At 49.1% G+C, this 23,277-nt stretch overlaps 2 protein-coding genes across 2 annotated transcripts; both read left to right on the top strand.

Moving 5' to 3' along the window:
• Positions 1–10,754: 10,754 nt before the first annotated feature.
• LOC112889039 (endochitinase-like) lies at positions 10,755–13,273 on the top strand. The gene is made up of 3 exons (XM_025955514.1): positions 10,755–10,964; positions 11,109–11,823; positions 13,209–13,273. The coding sequence occupies exons 1-3, from the start codon at positions 10,755–10,757 to the stop codon at positions 13,271–13,273; spliced, it is 990 nt and encodes a 329-aa protein (XP_025811299.1).
• Positions 13,274–14,046: 773 nt separating this feature from the next.
• On the top strand, positions 14,047–16,335 carry LOC112889038. The gene has a single exon (XM_025955512.1). The coding sequence runs from the start codon at positions 14,168–14,170 to the stop codon at positions 16,178–16,180; it is 2,013 nt and encodes a 670-aa protein (XP_025811297.1). The 5' UTR covers positions 14,047–14,167; the 3' UTR covers positions 16,181–16,335.
• Positions 16,336–23,277: the final 6,942 nt, after the last annotated feature.

Genomic DNA, 23,277 nt, shown 5'->3' with positions numbered 1-23,277 from the left:
GGGAACTCTGGCGTAGGAGGCCGGAAAGGGCTGGCGGAAACACTGAGAGATCGCCTCGTGTGAAGGTGCTATTCCGCCAATCATGGCTCTGCGCGGTGGATCTGCATCACCGTATACCATCTCGTGCAGGGAGACGTCAACCAAGTCAACTCCTAGAATCCCTGCGAGTGTCGCTCTGGACAAACCAAACACCTGCCCCCAAACATGAAGTGAACTGCTCTGCGCTCTGGGGCAATCCAAGCTGTGGCGTAGAAAACTCTGACCCAGTCCTCAATATATCTGTTCCTCTCAATCGAGAGCAACCTGGGCAGACCTCTGAAGTGATCGAAGTGCTCGCGGACATCGGCTCCCCCTGCAGCTGTCCTCAGTGAAACCCAGTCCAGTACTCGGTGAGGGAAAATCCTGTGGCCCCGCCTCTGATAGGTCTCGTAGAAACTGGCCTGAAGGAGCGTCCAGAATCTACGATCGACCCTGCTGTCTCGTGTCACGGGAAACCACTCCTCCTCCTGTACACTCCACCTGAGCCTCTTGACCTTCGCCGCATTGGCCTTGGTCAAGTTTTGGAGCAGTACACCTGGCTCCAGACGCACGACAGTGTCCATGCGGAACACTGCGCGCTCGGCCGCTAGGGCCTCGGCTCGTCTAGCTGCTGCTGCTGCTGCGGTGGACCTGCGAGGCTCCTGTGGCTGGTGGCCTCCTCGCGTCCTAGGTCCGGTGCGACGCTCGGTCGCAGGTGAAGTCTCCTCTGCGGGGGACGTCTGCCGGGTGCGGCCAGAACGTCGTAGAGCTGGTGACTGAGTGTCCTGCCCCTGAGACTGCTCGGACAGCGCTGTCTCTGTATCTGAATCGGACTCTGCCGCTGAAGCTGACTGCTCTGACTCTGCTGCTGCTGCGGCTGTGGCTCTGGTGGCCCTGGCACCTCTGACTCTGCCCATGCCTCTGCCTCTGCCTCTGCCCCTGGCTGTCGGATCTCTGATCGCGAACGGACGAGCATGGCCAGACGCCTGCTCCTCGGCGGCCTTAGCCACCATCTCGGCCCTTTCGGCCTCTCTCGCTGCGCGAGTCCGCTTGCGCGCGGGCTCCTCGACTACTATCTCCTTCCCCTTCCTCTTGTCACGACCCATCACTACTCAGTGAGTAACACGGACGCGACGATGCGGTGACGTGCAGGCGACGCAGGATGCACGGTCGGCACAGTGACGAACGGGCGGCGCTGCGGTGGAGGTGATGCAATGTGGTGCAGGTGGCGTGCGGTGGAGCTGCAAGGCGGTGATGAGGCGGTGGCAACGGTGCGGGCGCAGGCGCCAGTGAGGTGAAGGACGATGGCGGCGACGCGGGCGCTGGTGATGGTGCGTGGACGCGTACGGGCGCGGGCGCGGGAATGCAGACGGCGGCGGCGCGACCGGCGGCGGAGCGAGGCGGCGTGGGCGACGTACGGCGGCGTACGGCGGCGCGTGCGGGCGGCGCAAGGCGGCGGACGGCGGCGGCGGTGACAGAAGCGAGGGCGAAGGCGAGGAGTCAAGCGAAACACGAGCGCGAGTGAAGGGTCGTGACCGGTCAAGAGAGGAATATGACATGTGGACCCCCAGTTTTTCTTATCGCCGGTTGATCCGACGCTTAGGTTTTGAACACCGGTTGATTGCGTCGGTGTAGTTCACCAGAAACTCTGCCAAATTTGTATCTGTACGCCGGTTGAACCGATGATTTGAAAAGTGAACTCGTCGGTTGAACGATGCAAATAACAGTTGATTTTCGGGTCAAAGTTGTGTTCTGTTCGTCGGTTGATCCGATGCTTCAAACTTTGCATACGCCGGTTGAACGCCTGAAATGACTGAGCTGTGGCTGACACTTAGTAACGCCAGTTAAACCGATGGGTATAGATCCATTGAACGTCGGTTTAACCGGTGAACCCAAAAACCCTCTCTCAGCTCACTTTTCTATGCTAAGTCCAATGAACTTATAAGATTCAACTAAACTCAAGTTAATGGACTTGCATAGGCGACTTTACCCCTCAAAATAGGATAGCTTAATAACTTAAATAGTTTTTCTTTTCAAAATCAAGGATAAGTCGCAAGAGAGACAAAGCGCCAAATTGAAATGTATGAGGCATGTCATAGGAATATTGAAGGAGGAAAGCTTCAAACTCACAATGACATTGCTCACTAGGCAATAACGCACCTAACACTTTACTCTTTTCACTTCTTATGAATTAAGATCTTGTACGTAAAACAAGTCTCATTTTCATTAAGTGATCTCCTTTGTGACTTTTACGCATGCAATGATAATGCAAATTACAAACACATGCGAAAGAAAGGTAAACATGAGATGCACAACTATATGACAAGAGGTGCATAGCGAGAATTTAAGATCTACTTGTCAAGTTTGATCCCACGGAAAGCTTCATCATGATGAGCCTTTCTACAAGCCTAGAGGAAAACAAGTGGACCACCACCTCTAGCTAAACCCTTGCTCATCACTATCTTACCATGGTTAGACAAGTGTCCTATATGTATGCATTTTTCTATATGACATGGCAACTTACATGACGTTTGCCGCATCTAATACATTAAGCTCATTTCTTAGCCTAACAAAGGTACTCTCGTCTAAAGGTTTTGTAAAAATATCCGCCAATTGCTACTCGGATCTCACACCTTGAAGGGAAATGTCCCCCTTGGCTTCGTGATCACGCAAGAAGTGATGGCGAATATCAATGTGCTTTGTGCGAGAGTGTTGAACTGGATTCTTGGCAATTTTTACGGCACTTTCATTGTCACAAAGGAGTGGTATTCTTCCTAGTTTCACATCAAAGTCCAAAAGGGTTTGCTTCATATATAGAATTTGGGCACAACATGCACCGGCAGCTATATATTCCGCTTCCGCGGTGGACAAAGCCACGGAATTTTGCTTCTTACTCGACCAAGAAACTAGAGAACGCCCAAGCAAGTGGCAACCCCCGGAGGTACTCTTACGATCCACACGGCTTCCGGCAAAATCCGAATCCGAGTATCCCAAGAGATCTAAACTAGCGCCTTTGGGGTACCACAAGCCTATGCTAGGAGTGTGTTTGAGATACCGAAGGATCCTATTCACAGCAGAAAGATGTGATTCCTTAGGGTTAGCTTGAAAACGGGCACACAAGCACACACTAAACATTATATCGGGCCTAGATGCAGTAAGGTAAAGCAAAGACCCTATCATTGAACGATAGAGGGATTGATCAACAGGTTTACCGTCCACATCCAAGTCGAGATGCTCATTTGTAGCCATAGGAGTCTTGATTGGCTTACATTCATCCATCTTGAACTTCTTCAAGATATCTCTAGTATATTTTTCTTGATAGATGAATGTCCCTTCCTTCATTTGTTTAACTTGAAAACCAAGTAAGAAAGTCAATTCGCCAATCATGGACATCTCGAATTCCCTAGACATCATGGTAGCAAACTCATGGCTTAGCAAATCATTAGTTGAGCCAAAGATAATATCGTCAACATAAATTTGACAAATGAAAAGATCCCCGTTGACGTCTTTTGTGAACAAGGTGGTGTCCACCCTCCCGATCTTGAAGCCTTGCATGATTAGGAAGTCACGAAGCCTCTCATACCAAGCCCTTGGAGCTTGTTTGAGCCCATAGAGTGCCTTGTGCAACCTATAAACATGATTAGGATTCCTCGGATCTTCAAACCCGGGAGGTTGCTCAACATAAACAAGTTCGTTAATAAAGCCATTTAAGAACGCACTTTTCACATCCATTTGATATAACTTAATATTATGATGTGAAGAGTAAGCAAGAAGAATGCGGATAGCTTCAAGTCTTGCGACCGGAGCAAAAGTTTCACCAAAATCCAAACCTTCGACTTGAGAAAACCCTTTTGCCACAAGTCTTGCCTTGTTGCGTACAACCACCCCATGTTCATCTTGCTTGTTTCGAAAGACCCACTTTGTGCCGATGATGTTCTTGTCTTTCGGAGGAGCTTCGAGGACCCATACTTCATTGCGGGTGAAATTGTTCAACTCTTCTTGCATGGCCATCACCCAATCCGAGTCCTCAAGTGCTTCCTCTATGCTAGTGGGTTCAATACAAGAAACAAACGAGTGATGTTCGCAAAATGAAGCATACTTAGAGCGAGTTCTTACTCCTTTGGAAGGACTACCAATGATTTGACCAATTGGATGATCCTTGGAGATGCGACCGTGCTTCACTAGCGGTATTTGCGTGGATGCTTGTTGGGGTGGATCATGAGTGACTTGTGCTTGTGGTGGAACATTTTGCTCTTCTTGTTCTTGGACTTGGGGTGTTGGCGTTGACACATTTTCTTGGGGTAGTGGATCAACTTTATCTTGATCTTCATTCGCTTGGGGTGCCGTGGAGGTGTTTGGTAAAGATGAGGAAGTTCCTCCCCCTTGATCATTGTCTTCATGCACCTCTTCCGGCTTGATATCCCCAATGGACATCTTCTTTAAGGCTTCTTCAACCTCTTCATCCCCTACATTTTCATAGCCAACAACCTCCTCTTGGGAGCCATTAGATTCATCAAACTCCACATCACATGTTTCTTCAACTAACCCGGAGGTTTGATTGAATACTCTATATGCTTTGGAGTTTGATGCATAACCAAGAAAGAAACCTTCATCACATCTACTTTCAAACTTACCGAGCCTTTTCTTCTTATAAATGAAGCATTTGCAACCAAAGACTCGAAAGTATGATATATTTGGTTTCCTCCCGGTGATGAGCTCATATGGAGTTTTCTTGAGGAGTCGGTGAGGATACACACGGTTGGATGCATGACACGCCGTATTGATTGCTTCCGCCCAAAACTTCTCGGACGTGCCATAATCATCCAACATTGCTCTTGCTAGGGTGATGAGTGTCTTGTTCTTTCTTTCCACCACACCATTTTGTTGGGGCGTGTAGGTGGCGGAAAACTCATGTTTGACTCCTTCTTCATCGCACCGTTCTTCAATCTTCATATTTTTGAACTCGGTGCCGTTGTCACTCCGGATCTTCACGATTGGGGAATTGTATTCCCTTTGAGCTTTTCTTGCAAATGACTTGAAGATTTCCGGAGTTTCACTCTTATCGCCTAGAAACATGACCCAAGTTTAACGTGAAAAATCATCAACAATTACTAGGCAATAGAGGTTACCACCAATGCTCTTGTATGAAGTTGGACCAAAGAGATCCATGTGTAGTAGCTCGAGCGGCTTGGAGGTAGACAACATCGTCTTGATAGGATGATGAGTTGCAACTTGCTTCCCGGCTTGACATGCTTTGCATAGTTTGTTCTTGTCAAAAGTGACGTCCTTTATGCCGGTGATCATCCCTCTCTTGTGGGCTTTCTTGAGGTTGCTCATGCCAATGTGAGCAATTCTTCTATGCCAAAGCCACCCAAGAGACGACTTGGTGAAGAGGCAAGTCATGGTGCTTGTTTGCTTTGAAGAGAAATCCACCAAATAGATATTGCCATGCCTAAACCCCGTGAATACCAATGACTTGTCTTTTTCATGAGTCACTACAACACCATTCTTGTCAAAGGCACACGTTAGTCCAAGATCACATAATTGTGCAATAGAAATAAGATTAAAACTAAGTGCTTCTACAAACAAAACATTTGAAATGGATAACTCTTTTGAGATTGCAATTCTACCCAAACCTAAGACTTTCCCCTTTGAGTTATCACCATAGGTGACATGTTCATGATCGCCGGGGTCTTCAAGTGAGGTGAACATGCTATCATTGCCGGTCATATGTTGAGAGCAACCGCTATCAAGTACCCAATGTTTTCCACCGGCTTTGTAGTTCACCTACACACATGAGAATTTATTTTTGAGTTTTCGGAACCCAAACAAGCTTTGGGCCTTGCACATGTGTGACAAGAGCTTTTGGGACCCAAAGTTGCTTGGGGAGCTTCTTCTTTGACTCCTTAGCAATTTTGCCAATGAACTTGGCCTTCACCTTGCCCTTCACTTTACTCAAGAGAAAATGATTATTTTGAAACATTGATGAGTAATTCTTGGGTAATTTAGGAAGAGGACGTGATGGTAAAGTGCACTCCCTAGTGTGGTGCCCGGTGACTTGGCAATGTTGGCAATATGAACCAACTTCCTTGATGAAGCTTGTCTTGATCTCCGGAGAAGGAGTTGTAGCCATGTTTGGCTCCGGAAATGAACCAAGACCTCTCTTACCATAGTCACGGGCATTGTTGAAGAGAATCTCCTTGTGGATGTATTCTCCCCTTGAGAGTTTCTCCACACTACTCTTGAGGCTTGCCACTTGATCCATCAATTCCTTTTCCCTAGAAGAGGCAAGCTTGGGCACAACATTAGTGGCATATGCATCAATGAGTAGGTCATCACATGAAGTAGAAGCATTGACCTTTTCAAGAACAACTTTCTCAAGACTTGGGTCAATTACTTCATAAGCAAATTCAAGTTCTTGATACTTGTGAGCCAACTCCCTATGCTCTTGTTTGAGCTTTTTGTGCCTCTCTTCAACTTGCTTAGCAAGTACAAGTGACTCATTGTGCTTTTTGAGCAAGTCATTGTACTTACTAAGTAAGTCGGAGTGGGCAAGCTCTAACTTGGCATGAGTGCTCTCAAGAACTTTGACCTTGCCCTTTTCCCTCTTGATGACGGAAGTATACTCATTGATGAGGTTAGTAAATTCATTTGGATCAAGCTCTTCATCACTATCATCTTCACTATCTACCTCACATACCTTGGTGTTACCTTTTGCCATGAGGCACATAGGAGGCGGAGGTAGAGATGGTTCTTCATTGGTGAGGGCGATGGTGACAATGTCTTCTTCATCACTTGAGTCTTCGCTTGATGAGACATCGGTCACCCATTCTTGTTTCTCCACCAAGAAACTTTTCTTGGTATGCCCTTTCTTCTTTGGGAAGAGCTTGGTCTTCTTGTCATGGGTCTTCTTCTTACCAAATCTCTTGTTTTTGTTCTTCCTCTCCTCTTCTTCATCATCGCTTGAATCATGGCGATGCTTACTCTTGTTGTCCTTGCTTCTTTTGTCCGGCTTGGGGCAATTTGGACGGATGTGTCCTTTTTCGCCACAATTGTAGCAAATCTTGTTCTTGACATCCATTGGCCGGAACATTCCCTTCTTGGAGTCAAAGTTGAAGCCCTTCTTATTGATCTTCTCATTCAAGCGTGTGAACTTTCTCATCATGAGAGCAAGTTCTCCATCATCTTCAACATCGGATGAGCTCTCATGGTGATCATCTTCTTCATTGCTTGAGCTTGAGTCTTGTTTGACCATCTTGAGCTTGCGGGATTTGTTTGTCTTGGTCTTTAGAGCAATTGACTTGCTTGAAGTTGGCTCTTCAGTCATACCAAGAATACTCATTTCATGAGCGCGAATTTCGCCCACAAGTTCTCCAACTTCCATTGCGGCGAGATCCTCCTTTTGAAGCATAGCATTGATAATGTTATACTTGGGCTTCGGGAGTAGCATGAGAATCTTGCGATTGATGGATGCACTGTCAATTTTGGATATTTCAAGTGCATTAATGTCCTTGACAATGACATTCAAGCGAGAATACATATCATTGCAATTTTCATGAGCTAGCATTTTGAAGGAATCATACTTAGCTCTAAACAAGTGATATTTTTGTTCACGAACTTTGGTGGAACCTTCATGTATTTCAATGAGTTCCTTCCAAATATCACTTGCTAGGTCCATGCCATTGACTCTAGCAAAGACCTCCTCACTAATAGCTTCGAAAATTGCATTTCTAGCTCTAGCATTCCATTTTAATTGGTCGGGGGTGGGATCTCCGGTGAACCCGACTTTAGTTGCCAGCCACACTTCGGGGGCAATCGCATCAAGGTATGCGGCCATGCGAACTTTCCAATAGGCAAAGTTCTTGCCCTCGAAGTGAGGCGGCGAACCACCCATCTTGGCCATAGCTCTAGGCGGTGAAGCCTAATGATCCAAATGAGCAACGAGACTCTGATACCAATTGAAAGGATCGATGGACCAAGAGGGGGGGTGAATTGGGCCTTTTTCAATTTCTAAAACAAGATAAAGCAACCTTAACCTATGCAATACTAGAAAGGCACCAATTCACCAACCGGATAACTAAACAACCTACACAAGCTAGATAAGATAAAAAGAGATAAGGCCTAGCAAGGTAGATCTAACTAGTGATTCCTAAATCAAGCACATGAATGAATTGCATGAAAGATAATGCTTGAAAAAGTAAAGTGGACAAGGGACAACCGGATTTTTCCCGTGGTATCGATGTGTTGGCACACACCCCTAATCCACGTTGTGACACTCACAAAGAGTATTGTCACCTCCCAAGTCACCAAGACGAGGGCGCTCACTAAGAGTCTCCGTTCACCATCCCGGTGTGGTGGAGATCAAGCCACGTACAAATCTCTTCTCCGGGCTTCCACAATCCTTGGCAAGCTCCGCGAGAATCACCTCGATCACCAAGATCGCCTAGGTGATGCCAATCACCAAGAGTAACAAGCTAAGGCCTTCACTTGAGCAAGAACCAATCACCAAGAATGGATGCACACAAGCTTCTCTCTACTCAAGTCCTTAATCTTGCTTCTTGAATGATTGAATGAACAAGTGTATGAAATGTTGAAGCTCAAAGTGGCTCTTGACTATAGTATGTGTGTTTGGATGTTGCCTGGTGTCAAGAGTAGTAGAATGACCCATTGGAGGGGTATATATGGGCAGCTCACACGAATAGAGCCGTTGGAGAAAAAGCTGCCAGAAAACTGCGTAGCGCCGGTTAATCCGACGTCCCTCCAATAGTCATCGTCGGTTTAACCGGTGAATGTAAACTCCCCTTTTGAAAACTAGCCGTTACTGTTTGGGAAGATTAACCGTCGTTGCATCGGTTTAACCGGTGAGTGTAATCATCCTTTGATCAACAGAAATACCAAGTCACTGGACAACTGCACCGACGTCAAATTTCAAATATCGTCGGTTTAACCGGTGAGTCTATTTGTCCACTGATCAACTGAAAACCGAGTCTCTGGACAACTGCACCGACGTCCAATTTCAAATAACGTCGGTTTAACCGGCGTATTGACTTGTCCAGACCTGGTGACCTCGTTTAACCGACGTATAGAAAACTTTAGACGTCGGTTAATCCGGTGATAAGGATTCTTCTGAATTTGCCTTTTCTGACTTGAGTCTTGAATGAAATCCAAATATTCTTGAGATATAAGTTGAGAACCACTTATTTGAGCTTCTAGAAACCTGAGTGACCATTGTGTGCATCCATTTTCAAATGACCATGTCCATGCTCAAGTTACTAAGCCTAAACCCCTCTTAATAGTGCGATCACTACAAAACTACAAAACCTATACTAACCTAAGTGTCCTTCTCAACCTTATGACACTTAGGACTAGAAAGATCCTTAGTCTTGACACATTATAGAGTTGAATGCCGAGATCGCCTTTTTGAATAATGAAAATTAGGGGCCTCTTTTGACAAATAACCAAATGAGCAATAATGATCTATAAAGCTGCACAAACTCATTAGTCACAATAATGGTTGTCATTAATCACCGAAACATACCTTAAGGGCCTAGATGCTTACAATCTCCCCCTTTTTGGTGATTGATGACAACACTGACATAAATAACGAGAGAGCGAGAAGGATATGGCAAGAATAAACACAGGCAAACTCGAAAGAAAGGAACCAAAGAGCTCAAAGGCTCAAACGAAATCCATAGATATGTCTCAAAAGCTCAGCATGCTCAAATGACAAATGTACATATCCACGAACTAAAACCAAATATAAGACAATATATAATACAATAAGAGACAACAAAGTCCTGATCGAGCTCTCTCTAAAGCTACCCTCTAAAGCTACCCTCCCCCTGACTCCCTCTCCCCCTTTGGCATCAAAAGCACAAAAAGGCTAGCTACTGATCCGGGTGCCGCGGGACGGCGAGGAAGCGATCCGGGTCATCATCATCGTCGTCGTCAGACGGTGGATCCTCGGTGACAGACGGAAGCTGCTGATCTGAAGTGCCGGTAGGTGCTGAGCTGACCGGAGGTGTAGCTGTCGTCGAGGCTGTCGTCGAGGCCCTGGTGCTCGCACTGCCTGGGAGAGGGTCCGTGGAAGTAGTAGCCGGCTCAGCAGAAGATGTGTCAACATCTGAAGTAGTGAGTGCTGATGCTGCCGGCTGTGACGACTGCTGAAGTAAGGACACCTCTCCGCCTCCCCCTGAAGGTAGTGGCTGTGGTACTGCGGGGAGGCCAACTGACTGCACTGCAGAGGGTGACTCCTGGAAGAGTGAGGTCGCAGGCAGAGGAGAGAAGAGAGGACGACTCGCAGACCCAAGAAGTGCTGACAATGAGAACATAATCTCTGGGGTCGCGGAGGAAGCTGGAGTAGTGGAAGCCGGAGCTGGTGTAACTGCAAGTGGTGGTGCTCCGGCGCCCTAAAGGCCTGTCTGTCCTGGCTGCTGAGGGGCGAGTCCGGTGTGAGAATATAGCTGTGAAAGATAATTTCTTTGCCGAGTGCCAAGGACCTGGCACTCGGCAAAGCAGCTGTCATGTACCTGCTCCGTCACGGCGCTTAAATTTTACCGAGTGCGGCGCTTTGCTCTAGGCAAAGGCTTTGCCGAGTGCCCGACGAAATGCACTCGGCAACTTGGAGCTCGCAGAAACAACATGTGGTGGCTTTATCTTCATGTGAAGCTGAATATGTTGCAGGGACAGTTGCAGCATGCCAAGCTGTTTGGCTTGCTCGGCTACTAGAAGAAGCAATGGGAGTAACTGTAGGTGCTCCAAGAATTCTGCTGGACAACATGTCTGCCATAGCACTAAGCAAGAATCCAGTGCTCCATGGGAGGAGCAAGCACATCAAAACAAAATATCATTTCATTAGAGAGTGTGTTGATCGTGGAGAGATCGAACTGGAGTACGTGGGCACCGGTGATCAACTTGCAGATATACTGACGAAGCCGCTTGCAAGGGTGGTTTCCAGGATCTTCGAGGAAGGATTGGAGTGCTCAAGCTACCATCGTTCAAGCAGCTGAAATAAGGGGAGATTGTTGATGTATTTCAGTAGCTAGAACGTTATCTTCTTGTAATTCTGTTTTCCCTTTCCGTTGAATAAGCTGAACGTGGCTGAGCTAGGAACTTGTCCTGAGCCGCCGCGCGACGCGGGCTTCTACACGTACGACGCCTTCATCGCCGCCGCCGGCGCCTTCCCCGACTTCGGCACCACCGGCGACGCGGAGACCCGGAAGCGCGAGCTCGTGGCGTTCCTGGCGCAGACGTTGCACCTGACCACGGGCGGGGGCACGTCCTCGCCCGGTGGCCCCTACGCCTGGGGCTACTGCTACAAGGAGCAGCTGGATCAGCGCGGCGACTACTGCCAGCCCAGCAACCGGTGGCCCTGCGCCGCCGACAAGCGGTACTACGGCCGGGGCCCCATCCAGCTCACCTGGAACGACAACTACGGCCGGGCCGGGGAGGGCATCGGCGGCAGCGGCGGCGGCCGCCTGGACCTGCTGAACCACCCGGAGCTGGTGGCCAACGACACCCTCATCTCCTTCGAGACGGCCATCTGGTTCTGGATGACGCCGCAGTCCCCCAAGCCGTCGTGCCACGACGTGATGACGGGCCATTGGAGGCCCTCCGCCGCCGACGTGGCCGCGGGGCGCCTGCCGGGGTACGGCGTCACCACCAACATCATCAACGGCAACCAGTGCGGCCCCGGCAGCAGCCACTACCTTGACGACAACGCGGTGGGCTTCTACAAGCACTTCTGCGACAAGCTTGGCATGAGCTACGGCGAGAACCTGGACTGCCGCAACCAGAGGCCCTTCGACCAAGACAACAAAGCGTCAGCATTCGCTGATGCCTAAGACGAAGTCCAGTAAGCTGCTGCTGCCGCCGCCGCCGCTGTCGGTGTTTTCACCGTCAGCCTACCTAGGGATACCCTAAGGTAGGTGATTATTTGGTGAGGGATCGCCGGATCCGGAACTTGAAGGTGAACCCAAGAACACAAGACATAAATTTAGACAGGTTCGGGCCGCTAGAGTAGCGTAATACCCTACATCCTGTTTTGAGGTGTTGTATATTGCGCCCTGCGCTTGGGTGTTGAGTTGCCTGTTGGCTGCTCTATGTTGGTTCTCTGCCTATCTAGGTACCCTGCCCTCCTTTATATATCCTAGGGGACGGGGTTCCTAGTAGGATTACTAGGTAGGAGTCCTAGTAGGATTACAAGGTATGAGTCCTAATAGGATTACACTGGAATCCTAGTAGGAATCAGACTTCTTTTTCCTCACGGGTAGCTTCCTTGTGGTACCCAGGGGATCTATCCCTGACAAGCCCCCGAGCTCTTCATAGCTGAGTACTGCAGGCATTTCGAGTACTTCTGAAGTAGTTCTACAGCCTCTTCTGAAACTCCTTCTTGAAAGTCTTCTTCGAGTACTTTCTTGGTTGCATCGAGGCTATCAGGTGCTCATGCCCCGAATAGCTTCAAGTTTTCTCTGTATTCTACTACTACTGCTACTAGATGATTACATGCTTTGTTATATATCAGCTGGTATGTTGGTTGCTTTGAAGGGCAAAGTTGTGAGCCAGATGTATGTTCAGTGAAGTTGGGTTCTAGTTATGAATGCGATGGATGAATGGTTCATGATGAATGAATATTTCAAGCTCAATATGACATTTGCATATTGATACCAGAGCAATTGTAAATTTTGGGTCTAGTATATACTATTGCAGATAAATCATATTTTTTTCTGATCCTTTTAAATTGTCTCATTGAACTATCAGTTAGTCAGTAAAAGCTAGGGAAGACATAGGTGGCAATGTTTGTCCATCAAGCACACACCGAGATAAAGGATTTGGCTACCCAATATCATACAAGCTAAGGAGAACATAAGCGGAAAATTTAAAAGCCACACCAGTTGGGGCCGCTTCTCATGAACTTCTTCCATGTTGGGGCGGTGTGCCCGATCAAGCTGAGCGCATGTACCTTCGCATGTCATCTAGATCGGATGCTTCAAAAATTCCATCTTTCCAAGCCTCCCATGCCTCACAAATACAGTGAAGAAAGAACTTAGTTGTTTTATGGGATATCTCACCAAGAAAAAAAAAACGAAGCTGTGCATAGACTTAATTACCCATTGATGTACTAGGCCTCGAGGTGGTTTATTAGATGAGATCTTGCACATAATGCTAATAATGGTCTCAAGGAGGGTGATGCCACAGCTTGTTCGTCTTTGATGCTATACCTTCTGCGATACATCTGGAGCTGCATATCCCATGAATTGATAATTAAAAAAATCAAGAAAGAAAAATGAAAAAAAAAACTTCATGCATGACACACATACTCATGCCAATTGGAAAGGTTCATGTGAGAGAGTTCTCATTGTCCATGGAAACGTGCTAAGTGGTACCAAAAATTATAACTTGAGAGGTACCGAAATTTGGTACTGAGGACCTCTCACGCTATAATTAATTAGTAGGGCAACCTTCAAAAATGGTTAAAGGCTGTAGGTGTAATGACGTACATTGTGCCCGTTATGCCCCAATCACATTATCATAAATCACTGCAGATAGTTCAAAAATCAGTAATCGTAGTTCTTAAAAAGGTAAAAATAAATCAACTTTTTTTGGGGGAGGCCTGATACCCGGTGGAAAGTTTTTTAGACAGCTAACCATTGATTGTGGTCACAGTAAGTGCACATTGATTTTGGTTGCAATTAAAGGCATTTCAAACTGGATGGGTATGTTTGGCTGGAAACACATTTTCCTTCTAGAACGTGCAGGAGGACTGTTCATCCTTATATTAAGAAGAATGCCAACCGCACATCGCCATCCATTGAGCAATAAAACATGGTCGTCCTGAGAATTGAAGGTGGAACAAGATACTTAGCTTACTGCTTAGATCGCCACGAAAGGGTGCGAACAATCAAAGCTTACTGCTAACACGTTGAGAGCTTGGAATATTAGCACGGACACGCAAAGGGCCTGCGAGCAACTACATTGATACAAAACTGACTGCAACACGTCCTCTTCCTTTTCTTGTTGTGGGGGAAAGATACATTATTGCAAGAGTGTCAGCTCGGAATGAAATGTTAGTTCTTTGAACATCTTTTAGATTTCCTAGCTAGAACAAGCACACCACATAGAGCTAGCTAGCCGGAGAGAAAGAGAGATCATGGCCAAGAAGATCTTGGGAGCTATGCATTGGTGGGACGAGTGGCAGCTGCGCGTCCTGGTCCTCGGCAGCCTTGGCGTCCAGTGGTTCCTCCTCTTCGCCGCCCCGATGCGCAAGTACACCATCCCGCGCTGGTTCAGAACCTTCATCTGGCTGGCCTACATCGGCAGCGACGCCCTGGCCATCTACGCGCTCGCCACCCTCTTCAACCGCCACGCCAGCAGCAGCACCAGCAGCTGCGCCAATGGCGGCTGGTCGAGGGCCCTGGAGGTGCTCTGGGCTCCCGTCCTCCTCATCCACCTCGGCGGGCAGAAGGAGGTCAGCGCCTACAACATCGAGGACAACGAGCTGTGGACGCGCCACACCGTGACGCTGGTGTCGCAGGTCGCCTTCGCCGTCTACGCCTTCTGCAAGTCGTGGCCCAGCTCCGGCGACCGCAGGCTGCTGGCGTCGGCGATCCTGCTCTTCGTCGTCGGGATACTGAGCTTCAGCGAGAAGCCGTGGGCGCTCAGGAGAGCCAGCATCAACAGGCTGGCGGCCGAGTCGTCGTCCAGGATGCACGGACGGGAGAGGAAGCCTCGCAGACGGTGGGGGCTCTTCACCAAGCTGGAAGATCAGGTGCCGTCGGACAGTGACCTGCTCCACATGATCCTCTCGGGCATGTCCCTGTTCGCCGTCCACACCGACCTGCTGATGAAACGAGAGCTGATGAGGCAAGACAGCATCAGAGCCGCTGAGATGAGGTGGCAGCGCGAAGAAGGAATGACGCTGCAAACTGAAGTCGAAGGTGAGGACGAAGTTCTGGGGCCTCTAAGCCACAGCGCGGGCGTCAAGCGCTGGCCGGCGCCGCGCAGGGCGTTCGGGCTCATCTACACCAGGGTCAACGTCGCCACCACCCCGGCGTACCTGGCCTTCCACTTCCTGCTGGTCCCGGCGATCCACGTCGCCGCCATCACGCTCTTCGCGGCGAGCCGCAAGCGCGGGTACGACCCCACGGACGTCAAGATCACGTACGTCATCCTGTTCGTCACCGCCGCGCTCGACGTCCTCGCCGAGACCATCCGCCAGCTGCTGTACAAGCTCATGTCGGCGGCCGGCGTCCCGGCGCTGTGCGAGACGCTGCCCCAGTACAACGTCCTGACCTCGGCTCGCCGGAGGACACAGCCGGCCACAGGCTGGCTGCTCAAGTGCGCGGCGCGCCTGGGCTGGGAAGAGCACCTGCTGCTGGTGTGCAGGCGCGACGAGAGCCACCTGTTCGGCAGGGTCGCGGTGAGTGTCATTACGTGCCTGTTTCAAGTTCAAGGCCTCGACCTCGGCAGCTACCGGAGCTTCACCGCCGGCAACTGGGCTCTGAGCGTGGAGCTGCAGGAGCGGTGCGGCCCCATGGTTCGGCGCACCCTGCGCAAGTCCTTCGACGAGAGCGTCCTCATCTGGCACATCGCCACCGACCTGTGCTTCCGCCGCAACCCTCCGCCGGCCGCCGCCGACGCCGCCTGGGAGTGCGAGCGCACGCGCGCCATATCCAACTACATGGCCCACGTGCTCAACTTCCGGCCGGACATGCTGATGTACTGCAGCCGGCGGCACCTGCTCACGGAAGCTTTGGAAGACCTCGAGTCCATCCTCCTCCGCCCGGACCTCGACGACACGGCCCTGCTGGAGGCCATCCAGAAGGCCGGCGAGTCGGAGCAGCACAAGTATCCTCTCATCCACGATGCTTGCAAGCTCTCCGACGAGCTGATGGAGGTGTGGCCGGAGGAGACGCGCTGGGAGCTCATGTACCGCGCGTGGCTGGGCATGCTCTGCTACTCCGCCAGCATGTGCAGGGGGTACCTGCACGCCAAGAGCCTGGGCGAGGGCGGCGAGTTCCTCTCCTTCGTCTGGCTCTTCCTCTCACTCAAGGGGGCCAAGACATTGGCGGACAAGCTTCAGATGCCGGAGCCTGACGCCCAGGACGATATATGGAGGAGCACGGCGACCGCGGCAAGAGATGCCGAGAACGTCGACCGATGACCTGGCTTCCCTGGTCGATTGACTCACAAAAACCGACTGCCTCGTTTGCCTGTTTGTGTTTCTTGCTTGCTGTTTAATGTTAGTATCACGTGATTATCCGTATCTATCTATGTATCATGCTTCCATGGTATCATACCAGAGGTCAATAAAATCACGATTTCATAAAACTCCTATGACTGGCCTAATAACCTTATCAATTATTGCACTGAAATCCTAGCCACCAGCTGCCCACGCCGCTAGCTAATCTGCAGCTTTCACTATATATCGTCAACAATTTTTACATATCTTTTTAGGTCAATGGTACCATAACGCTTAATTACCTAGTACTAGTCTGCTGGAGTCGTGTAACTGGTCACAAAAGGTACTATGTTCTTAAAAAGATAAAAATATATAAACTATCTTTTTTTGGGGAGGCCTGATACCCAGTGGAAACTTTATTTTAGACAGCTACCCATTGATTATGGTCACAATGAGTACACATTCATTCATGGTGGTTGCTACCAGAAGCATTTCAAACTGGATGGGCATGTTCCATTGGATGCGGCAAATACATTTTTCCTAGGGAACGACCGTGCAAGAGGACTATGTATCATTGTATCACTGTATTAAGAAGAATACCAACCACACACTGCCATCACTTGAGCAATGAAACATGGTGTTCTAAGATCGAATATATACTTGTCCCTAGAAGTAGAACACCTATAACCGGTACACAGGCACAACATCGTGCAAAGAAAATGAAAAGTAGGGTCTTCGATCAGAATGATAATTCTTCTCTATTTCTATGACCTGCACTATATACAACAAAATAAACTCCTAGGCTTCCTACCTGCTACCTATTTCTCACTCAGAAGAGCTTCGACCTTGCTTATACTTGAATTTATCTTGCCTTCATTCCCATAAGAGAAAAGCGTAAGCTTTCCTACCCTTAAGATAAGAGAGTTTGTCATCACCATCGTACCTAGAGCAATACAACACAAATCATCCAAATTGCCGCTTGCCAGATAAAAGAGACACAAGTAAGGCGTACTAGGAACTACTATGGGAAAAGAACACTACATATGCATATCTTCTTAGTTACTCTGTTCCATATGAATGGAAGACGTCAGGGAATAGCCTACGGCAACGGTCTCGGCATTTGTTGCACTACTCTTAGTTGGGAGCTGAGTGAGGTGTTGCTGGATTCAATATTGTAGGCAAAAGGTTGATGTGCTCATGCACACAGCCAGATCGAAAGAATATGCAGAGATGTCTCAGTTATGTCAACCATATTTTGCTGGAAAAGGTACAATTGTTTCAGTTGTGCTACCATCTAGCAAGATTAAAATACCACATAATATGTTCTTGCTTATGTGACTTATTGTATTGGTACCCACAAAGCTAGAGTAAAATACACTATCGGTCCTCAGACTTGACTGGTCCTCAAACTTTCAAAATGCACATTTAAATTCTTAAACTTGCTAATCGTATCATGTGAGATTCAAATTACAGATGTTTAAGATAAACTAAAAGTTATATAATTTTATCAAAAACAAAATTATATACAAAATATATGCACGCAAAAAATTCATAATAAATTTACTTGTAGTTCAAATACAAAAGATTTGAAAAAAATTGTACGAAAATGAAACTCATAAAAAAATTGTAAACAAAAAAATTAGAAAACAATAAATGGATAAATTTTGGAGGAAATATTGGGGAAAAAATCGGATGTAAAGTTTTGAAACAAAAGTTCGGAGAAAATTTAGAAAATTAAGAGTTGAGCATAAAAATTCGAAAATAAAATTTAGACCCAAATGTAAGCTCCACATCACCGGAAACACTTCTGCTTTATAACTTAAAAATGGTGATTTGAACTCCACATGATACGATTAGCAAGTTTGAAGATAAAAATATGCATTTTGGAAGTTTGGAGATCTAGATGATACTATAAGTCAACTTTAAGAACCGGTGGTTCATTTTACTCGACGAAGCTATATTAGCTGGAACAACTTATATGCTTAAGAAGGACCAATACATAACCATTCGCTATATATAACAGCTTGACCCAAAACTGAAGCACAAGACTCAAAGCAAACAATAGGTTTTCATCATCAGATACCAATGCAACACATAGAAGACATACAAGCAGATTATTTTTTACCTTTATTTATAATTCGGTGCATATATAAGCAAATGGATGGGGTAATGACACCATGATGTGACATAAGTAAGGGCATGTTTGGGAGCACTGGATGAGAGTAATAAGGTCTCATCATATGGATAAAGAAAAGAGACATAGTGTCCTTGTACAGGAATGTGAGGCACCGGAAACTAGTCTAACACGGAACTTCAGATAAGTGGTAACCGATGACAGTGGCGTGTGGCAAGAAGATCATCATGCGCATTCAGCACCGGGCTTTTCTCATAAGCATCGCCAACGCAGCGTCCGTGGGTGGCAGCAGCCTAGTCGCGGCGGGAAGAAAGAGGTCTTACACTATGTGTTGGAGGGACTGGACTTTCTCATTGCGCTGCAAAGCAGCCCATCTGGCAACCGGCGATGGTGTGCAGCGCGTCCGGCACGCCCATGCTTCCTGCATCCGATGCGGCGATGATCCCGACTGTTCCATGCTTGCCTACTTTAGTTGTTACAAAAATATGGCGCGTAATCTAGAACTGTTGACAAGGAAGATGAAGTGCTGTCGGACGGAGACAAAGTCCACATGATCCTCTTGGACATGTCCCTGTTCGCTGCCTCCTCCGACCTGATGAAACGAGCTAGAACTGAAGTAACGAAAGACGGTAGAATAAGTCGCAGCGCTGCGATCACGCTCTTCGCAAGCATCACCCGCCGCGCTGGACGTGCGTGCTCGCGGAGTCCTCTGACGACTCTCTGCTGGACTGGCGGCAAGATGCATGAGGAGGCGCAGGTAAACCAACCGCTCGGGAAGCGGAGGCCACGGAGGAGTCTTCCAGCGCCGGCCAACCGGGGCGCCGCCGTCGGTACGAACTAGAGCAAGGCATGCCGGATCCGAAGAGGGAGACGACGGGGGCCTCGCGATTCCGGCGGGCAGGAGGCAGAGCCGATTAGGACCAGGGTGCTATCTGTAAATACTTTACCAAGACATGCAAATAATCGGAGTCAGGGGGTATGCAATCGGACAACCCCTGCATGCACACATCTACTAAAGCACAAGAGGTTGGAAGAACAGTTGCAGAATCTCACCCAGATCGATTTCTGTAGCTCTGCTATATATTATTCAGACAACATTCTATCATACACCTGGTGGGCGGAGAGTATCGGAGACCAGGAGGATGCCACTGATGGCGAGACATACAACATGCTCCAGGGGTCATCGCTGGCTAATGCGCAGGAATGGGGGCACAAACGTGATGTACATTCAGTAATCCACAAGCTAATGGAGAGGATGCAAGAGATTACTTTGGGGATGCTCATGCTTGAACGGAAGAGACAAATTAGCCTAATAATTGAAGCATTCAGCAGTTTGACATCATCCCGCTCAAATTTCCAGAATGGCGGAATCACGACATAAAAATCACATTTTTCACGAAACCAGGTCCACAGGTGCAGATTGTCCCCTTAAATGGAGCATCCGATCCATTTCTTCAGTGAATGATTGACAAGGAAGGGGCCGGGCCGGCCTTAGTGCTCAAATTGACAACCAGCGATGGTGGTGTGGTCTGGTCGATCAGTTATGCTAAATTATCGTTGCCTCTGCTGCAAGTTTTTGTCTGAACCACGTTTCGTCTCTCTTTTCTGTTGATGTATTTCAGTAGCTAGAACGTTATCTTCTTGTAATTCTGTTTTCCCTTTCCGTTGAATAAGCTGAACGTGGCTGAGCTAGGAACTTATCCTGAGCCGCCGCGCGACGCGGGCGCACTGCATGGCGCGCGTGCATGTAACGTCGGCGCCCGGTTCGTTCACCTCGTCCACGATGTGCGCGTGATGCGTGGTGCATGGCATCATGTGCGAGAAGGGCGGGCAGCCGGGTATTTTCAGTTGCTCTTCCATCTATAAACGAAAAACAAAAAAAAGAGGAGGCACGCCAGTACCTCCCAACCAAAATCTCTACGTGTTCTTCGTGTGCGTCCATCTCTGTGTGTTCGTGTGCGTTCTGATCATTGGCACCGCTCGTGTTTCGATCCATCAATTGGTATCAGAACGAGGTTGAGCAACGCCGGTGACAGAAGCAAGTGATGGCGAGTGTTCCACCTGCAGGCCGTTCGCGTTGCCTGGTGATCAGGCGCGGGCGTTCTCCGCCACGGTGGGGCGGACGCCGCGGCCGAAACGGACGGCGCTAGGAAGTCGTCATCGAGCGCATCGTCGAGCGCGTCGCACCGGCAACCGGGAACTTCCCGGTACTGACCAAGACGAACTACTCCGATTGGGCTGCCCTCATGCGCGTGATGTTGCAGGCAAGGGGCTTGTGGACCGCGGTGAGCGACGGCACGGACGACTTCACGGAAGACAGGATGGTGTTGGAGGTGATCTCCAAGGCCGTGTCGGCGGAGCTAATGGGGACCGTGGCGTCGAAGGCAACGGCAAAGAGCGCATGGGACATGCTCCGGGTGAGGAATGTCGGAGTTGATTGCGTGCGCAAGGCCAAGGCAAGTACCTTGAAGAGAGAGTTTGATGCCCTCAAGTTCAAGGACGGCGAGACGGTCGATGATTTCGGCTCACGTCTAAGCCGGATCACGAACAAACTCGCCATCCTCGGAGAAGAGTACACCGAGGAGGAGATGGTGAGGAGGTTTCTTCAAGCACTGCCGCCGAAGTTCGAGCAAATTGCGTCGTCGATCGAAACCTTACTCGATCTGAGTGAGGTGACGGTGGATGAGTTGATCGGATGACTCAAGGCGACGGAGGAACGCTTCAACAAGTCAAGCTCTAGCACCATGGCGAGCCTGAACCAGACGGAGGACGAGCTCATTGCTCGCATCTCTTCTCGTCTCAAGGTGTCCGGGAACGGTGGTTCGGACAAGCTGAGGGAATCGTCGTCTGGAGGACGCAAGCGGGGCCGGGGCCGAGGAAAAGGTCATGGCTCAGGTTCAGGAGGACGTGGCGGCAACGAAAACGGTGGTCGTGGCAACATGGCTGCTGGTGGTCGTGGCGCGGGAAATGCCGGATGTGGTGGCAACAGCGGCGACGTCGCACGGGACGAGTGCCGTTACTGTGGCGGGATCGGGCACTGGGCACGTGAATGCAAGAAGAGGAAGCGTGACGAGCAGGCCCATGCAGCCCAGGCAGAGGAGGAGGATGAAGAGTTCACCTTGTTGGTGGCAAGTGCCACTGTTGACGCACCGCTCACGACGTCGGCGTGCCAAGGGGGTGCACCGGCGGTGACACACCTGAATGAACCGAGGCTGTTCGTTCAGTTGGGAGAGAAAGAACAAGGTGATGATGCTCGGTGGATCCTGGATTCAGGTGCAACCAACCACATGACGGGGGCTGCAGTCAGTGTTCTCTGAAGTCGACAACACGGTGCACGGCACAGTGAAGTTTGGGGATGGTTCCATGGCCAACATAGAAGGTCGCGGTTCAATTTTGCTCAAGTGCAGGTCTGGTGGTCACAGGGCGCTAACCGGGGTTTACTATATTCCGCGCCTCACTGCAAATATAGTAAGTCTCGGGCAACTGGAGGAAGATGGACATAAAATCCTTCTTCACGACGGCAATCTCAAGATATGGGACCAGGCAGGAAGTTTGGTGGCCAAGATCCCAAGGGCAATGAATCGGCTCTACGTTCTTCATTTGAACGTCGAGCGGCCGGTGTGCTTAGCAGCTCAGGGAACAAGTCCGGCGTGGCTTTGGCATGCAAGGTATGGACATTTAAACTTCCGGGGCCTCAGTCGTCTAGCTGAACACGAGATGGTGAAGGGTTTGCCTCGGGTCGACCATGTTGAGCAGTACTGCGACAGCTGCTTGGCAGGGAAGCAGCGTCGCCTGGCGTTCCCAGGTGAGGCGAAGTACAGGGCTACAAGCAAGCTAGAGTTGGTGCATGGGACCTATGTGGGCCGGTGACACCGTCGACACCAACAGGCAAGAAGTATTTCTTTCTCTTAGTTGATGATCTGAGTCGTCATATGTGGATCATGCTGCTTGAAACCAAGGATGAAGCACTGAAGGTCTTTGTCACGTTCCAAGCAAGGGCCGAAGCTGAAGCCGGTGCACGGTTGGACACGCTTCGCACGGACCGTGGAGGGGAGTTCACGGGACATGATTTCGTCGAGCACTGCATCAAGCAAGGTGTGCAATGGCATCTCACCGCTCCCTACACCCCAGAGCAGAATGGGGTGGTCGAGAGGAGGAATCAATCAGTGATGGGTATGTCAAGAAGTATGCTCAAAGCCATGTCAGTTCCTGGGTGGCTGTGGGGAGAAGCTGTGGCAACTGCAGTGTTCATTTTGAACAGATCACCGACAAGAAGCGTGGAGGGGAGCACACCTTATGAGGCCTGGTATGGTGTAAAACCCTCTGTCAGTTTCCTTAGAACCTTTGGTTGTGTGGCTCATGTCAAGCAAGGGAACAAAAGGCTCAGCAAATTGGAAGATCGAAGCACTCCCATGGTGTTTATTGGGTATGAACCAGGCTCCAAAGCATGGAGGTTCTACAACCTAGAAACTAAGCGTGTCCATGTGTCACGTGATGCTATCTTTGAAGAGGATAGAGCATGGAACTGGTCTGCTGAAGACATAGGTGAAGGGGAACCTTTTCACATGGAATATGTTGCTGCTGGGGGAGATCAATTGTCAGTAGGAGATGGGTCTAGAAGAGAAGCAGTTCCAAGTTCAGAAACACCAGAAGGAAGTGTTGATCTAGATGCTGATGCTGAAGATGCACCATTGAGGTTCAGAAATATGGAGGATATTCTTGGACCATCATCACCACCAGATCTAGCAGAGAGGGTGTTTGTAGAGGAACTGTTAACTGCAATTGAGAATGAGCCAGCAACAGTGGAAGAAGCTCTACATAGTAAAGAATGGCGTGCAGCTATGTTAGAGGAATTGGCTTCAATCAGAGAGAATAGAACATGGTCTCTGGTGAAACTTCCCAAAGGTCATCGACCAATTGGCTTGAAATAGGTGTTCAAGTTAAA

The sequence above is a fragment of the Panicum hallii genome, chromosome 4 (assembly GCF_002211085.1).
Source record: "Panicum hallii strain FIL2 chromosome 4, PHallii_v3.1, whole genome shotgun sequence".
NCBI classification, from domain to species: domain Eukaryota; kingdom Viridiplantae; phylum Streptophyta; class Magnoliopsida; order Poales; family Poaceae; genus Panicum; species Panicum hallii.
This window is presented reverse-complemented; position numbering and strand designations above follow the sequence as displayed.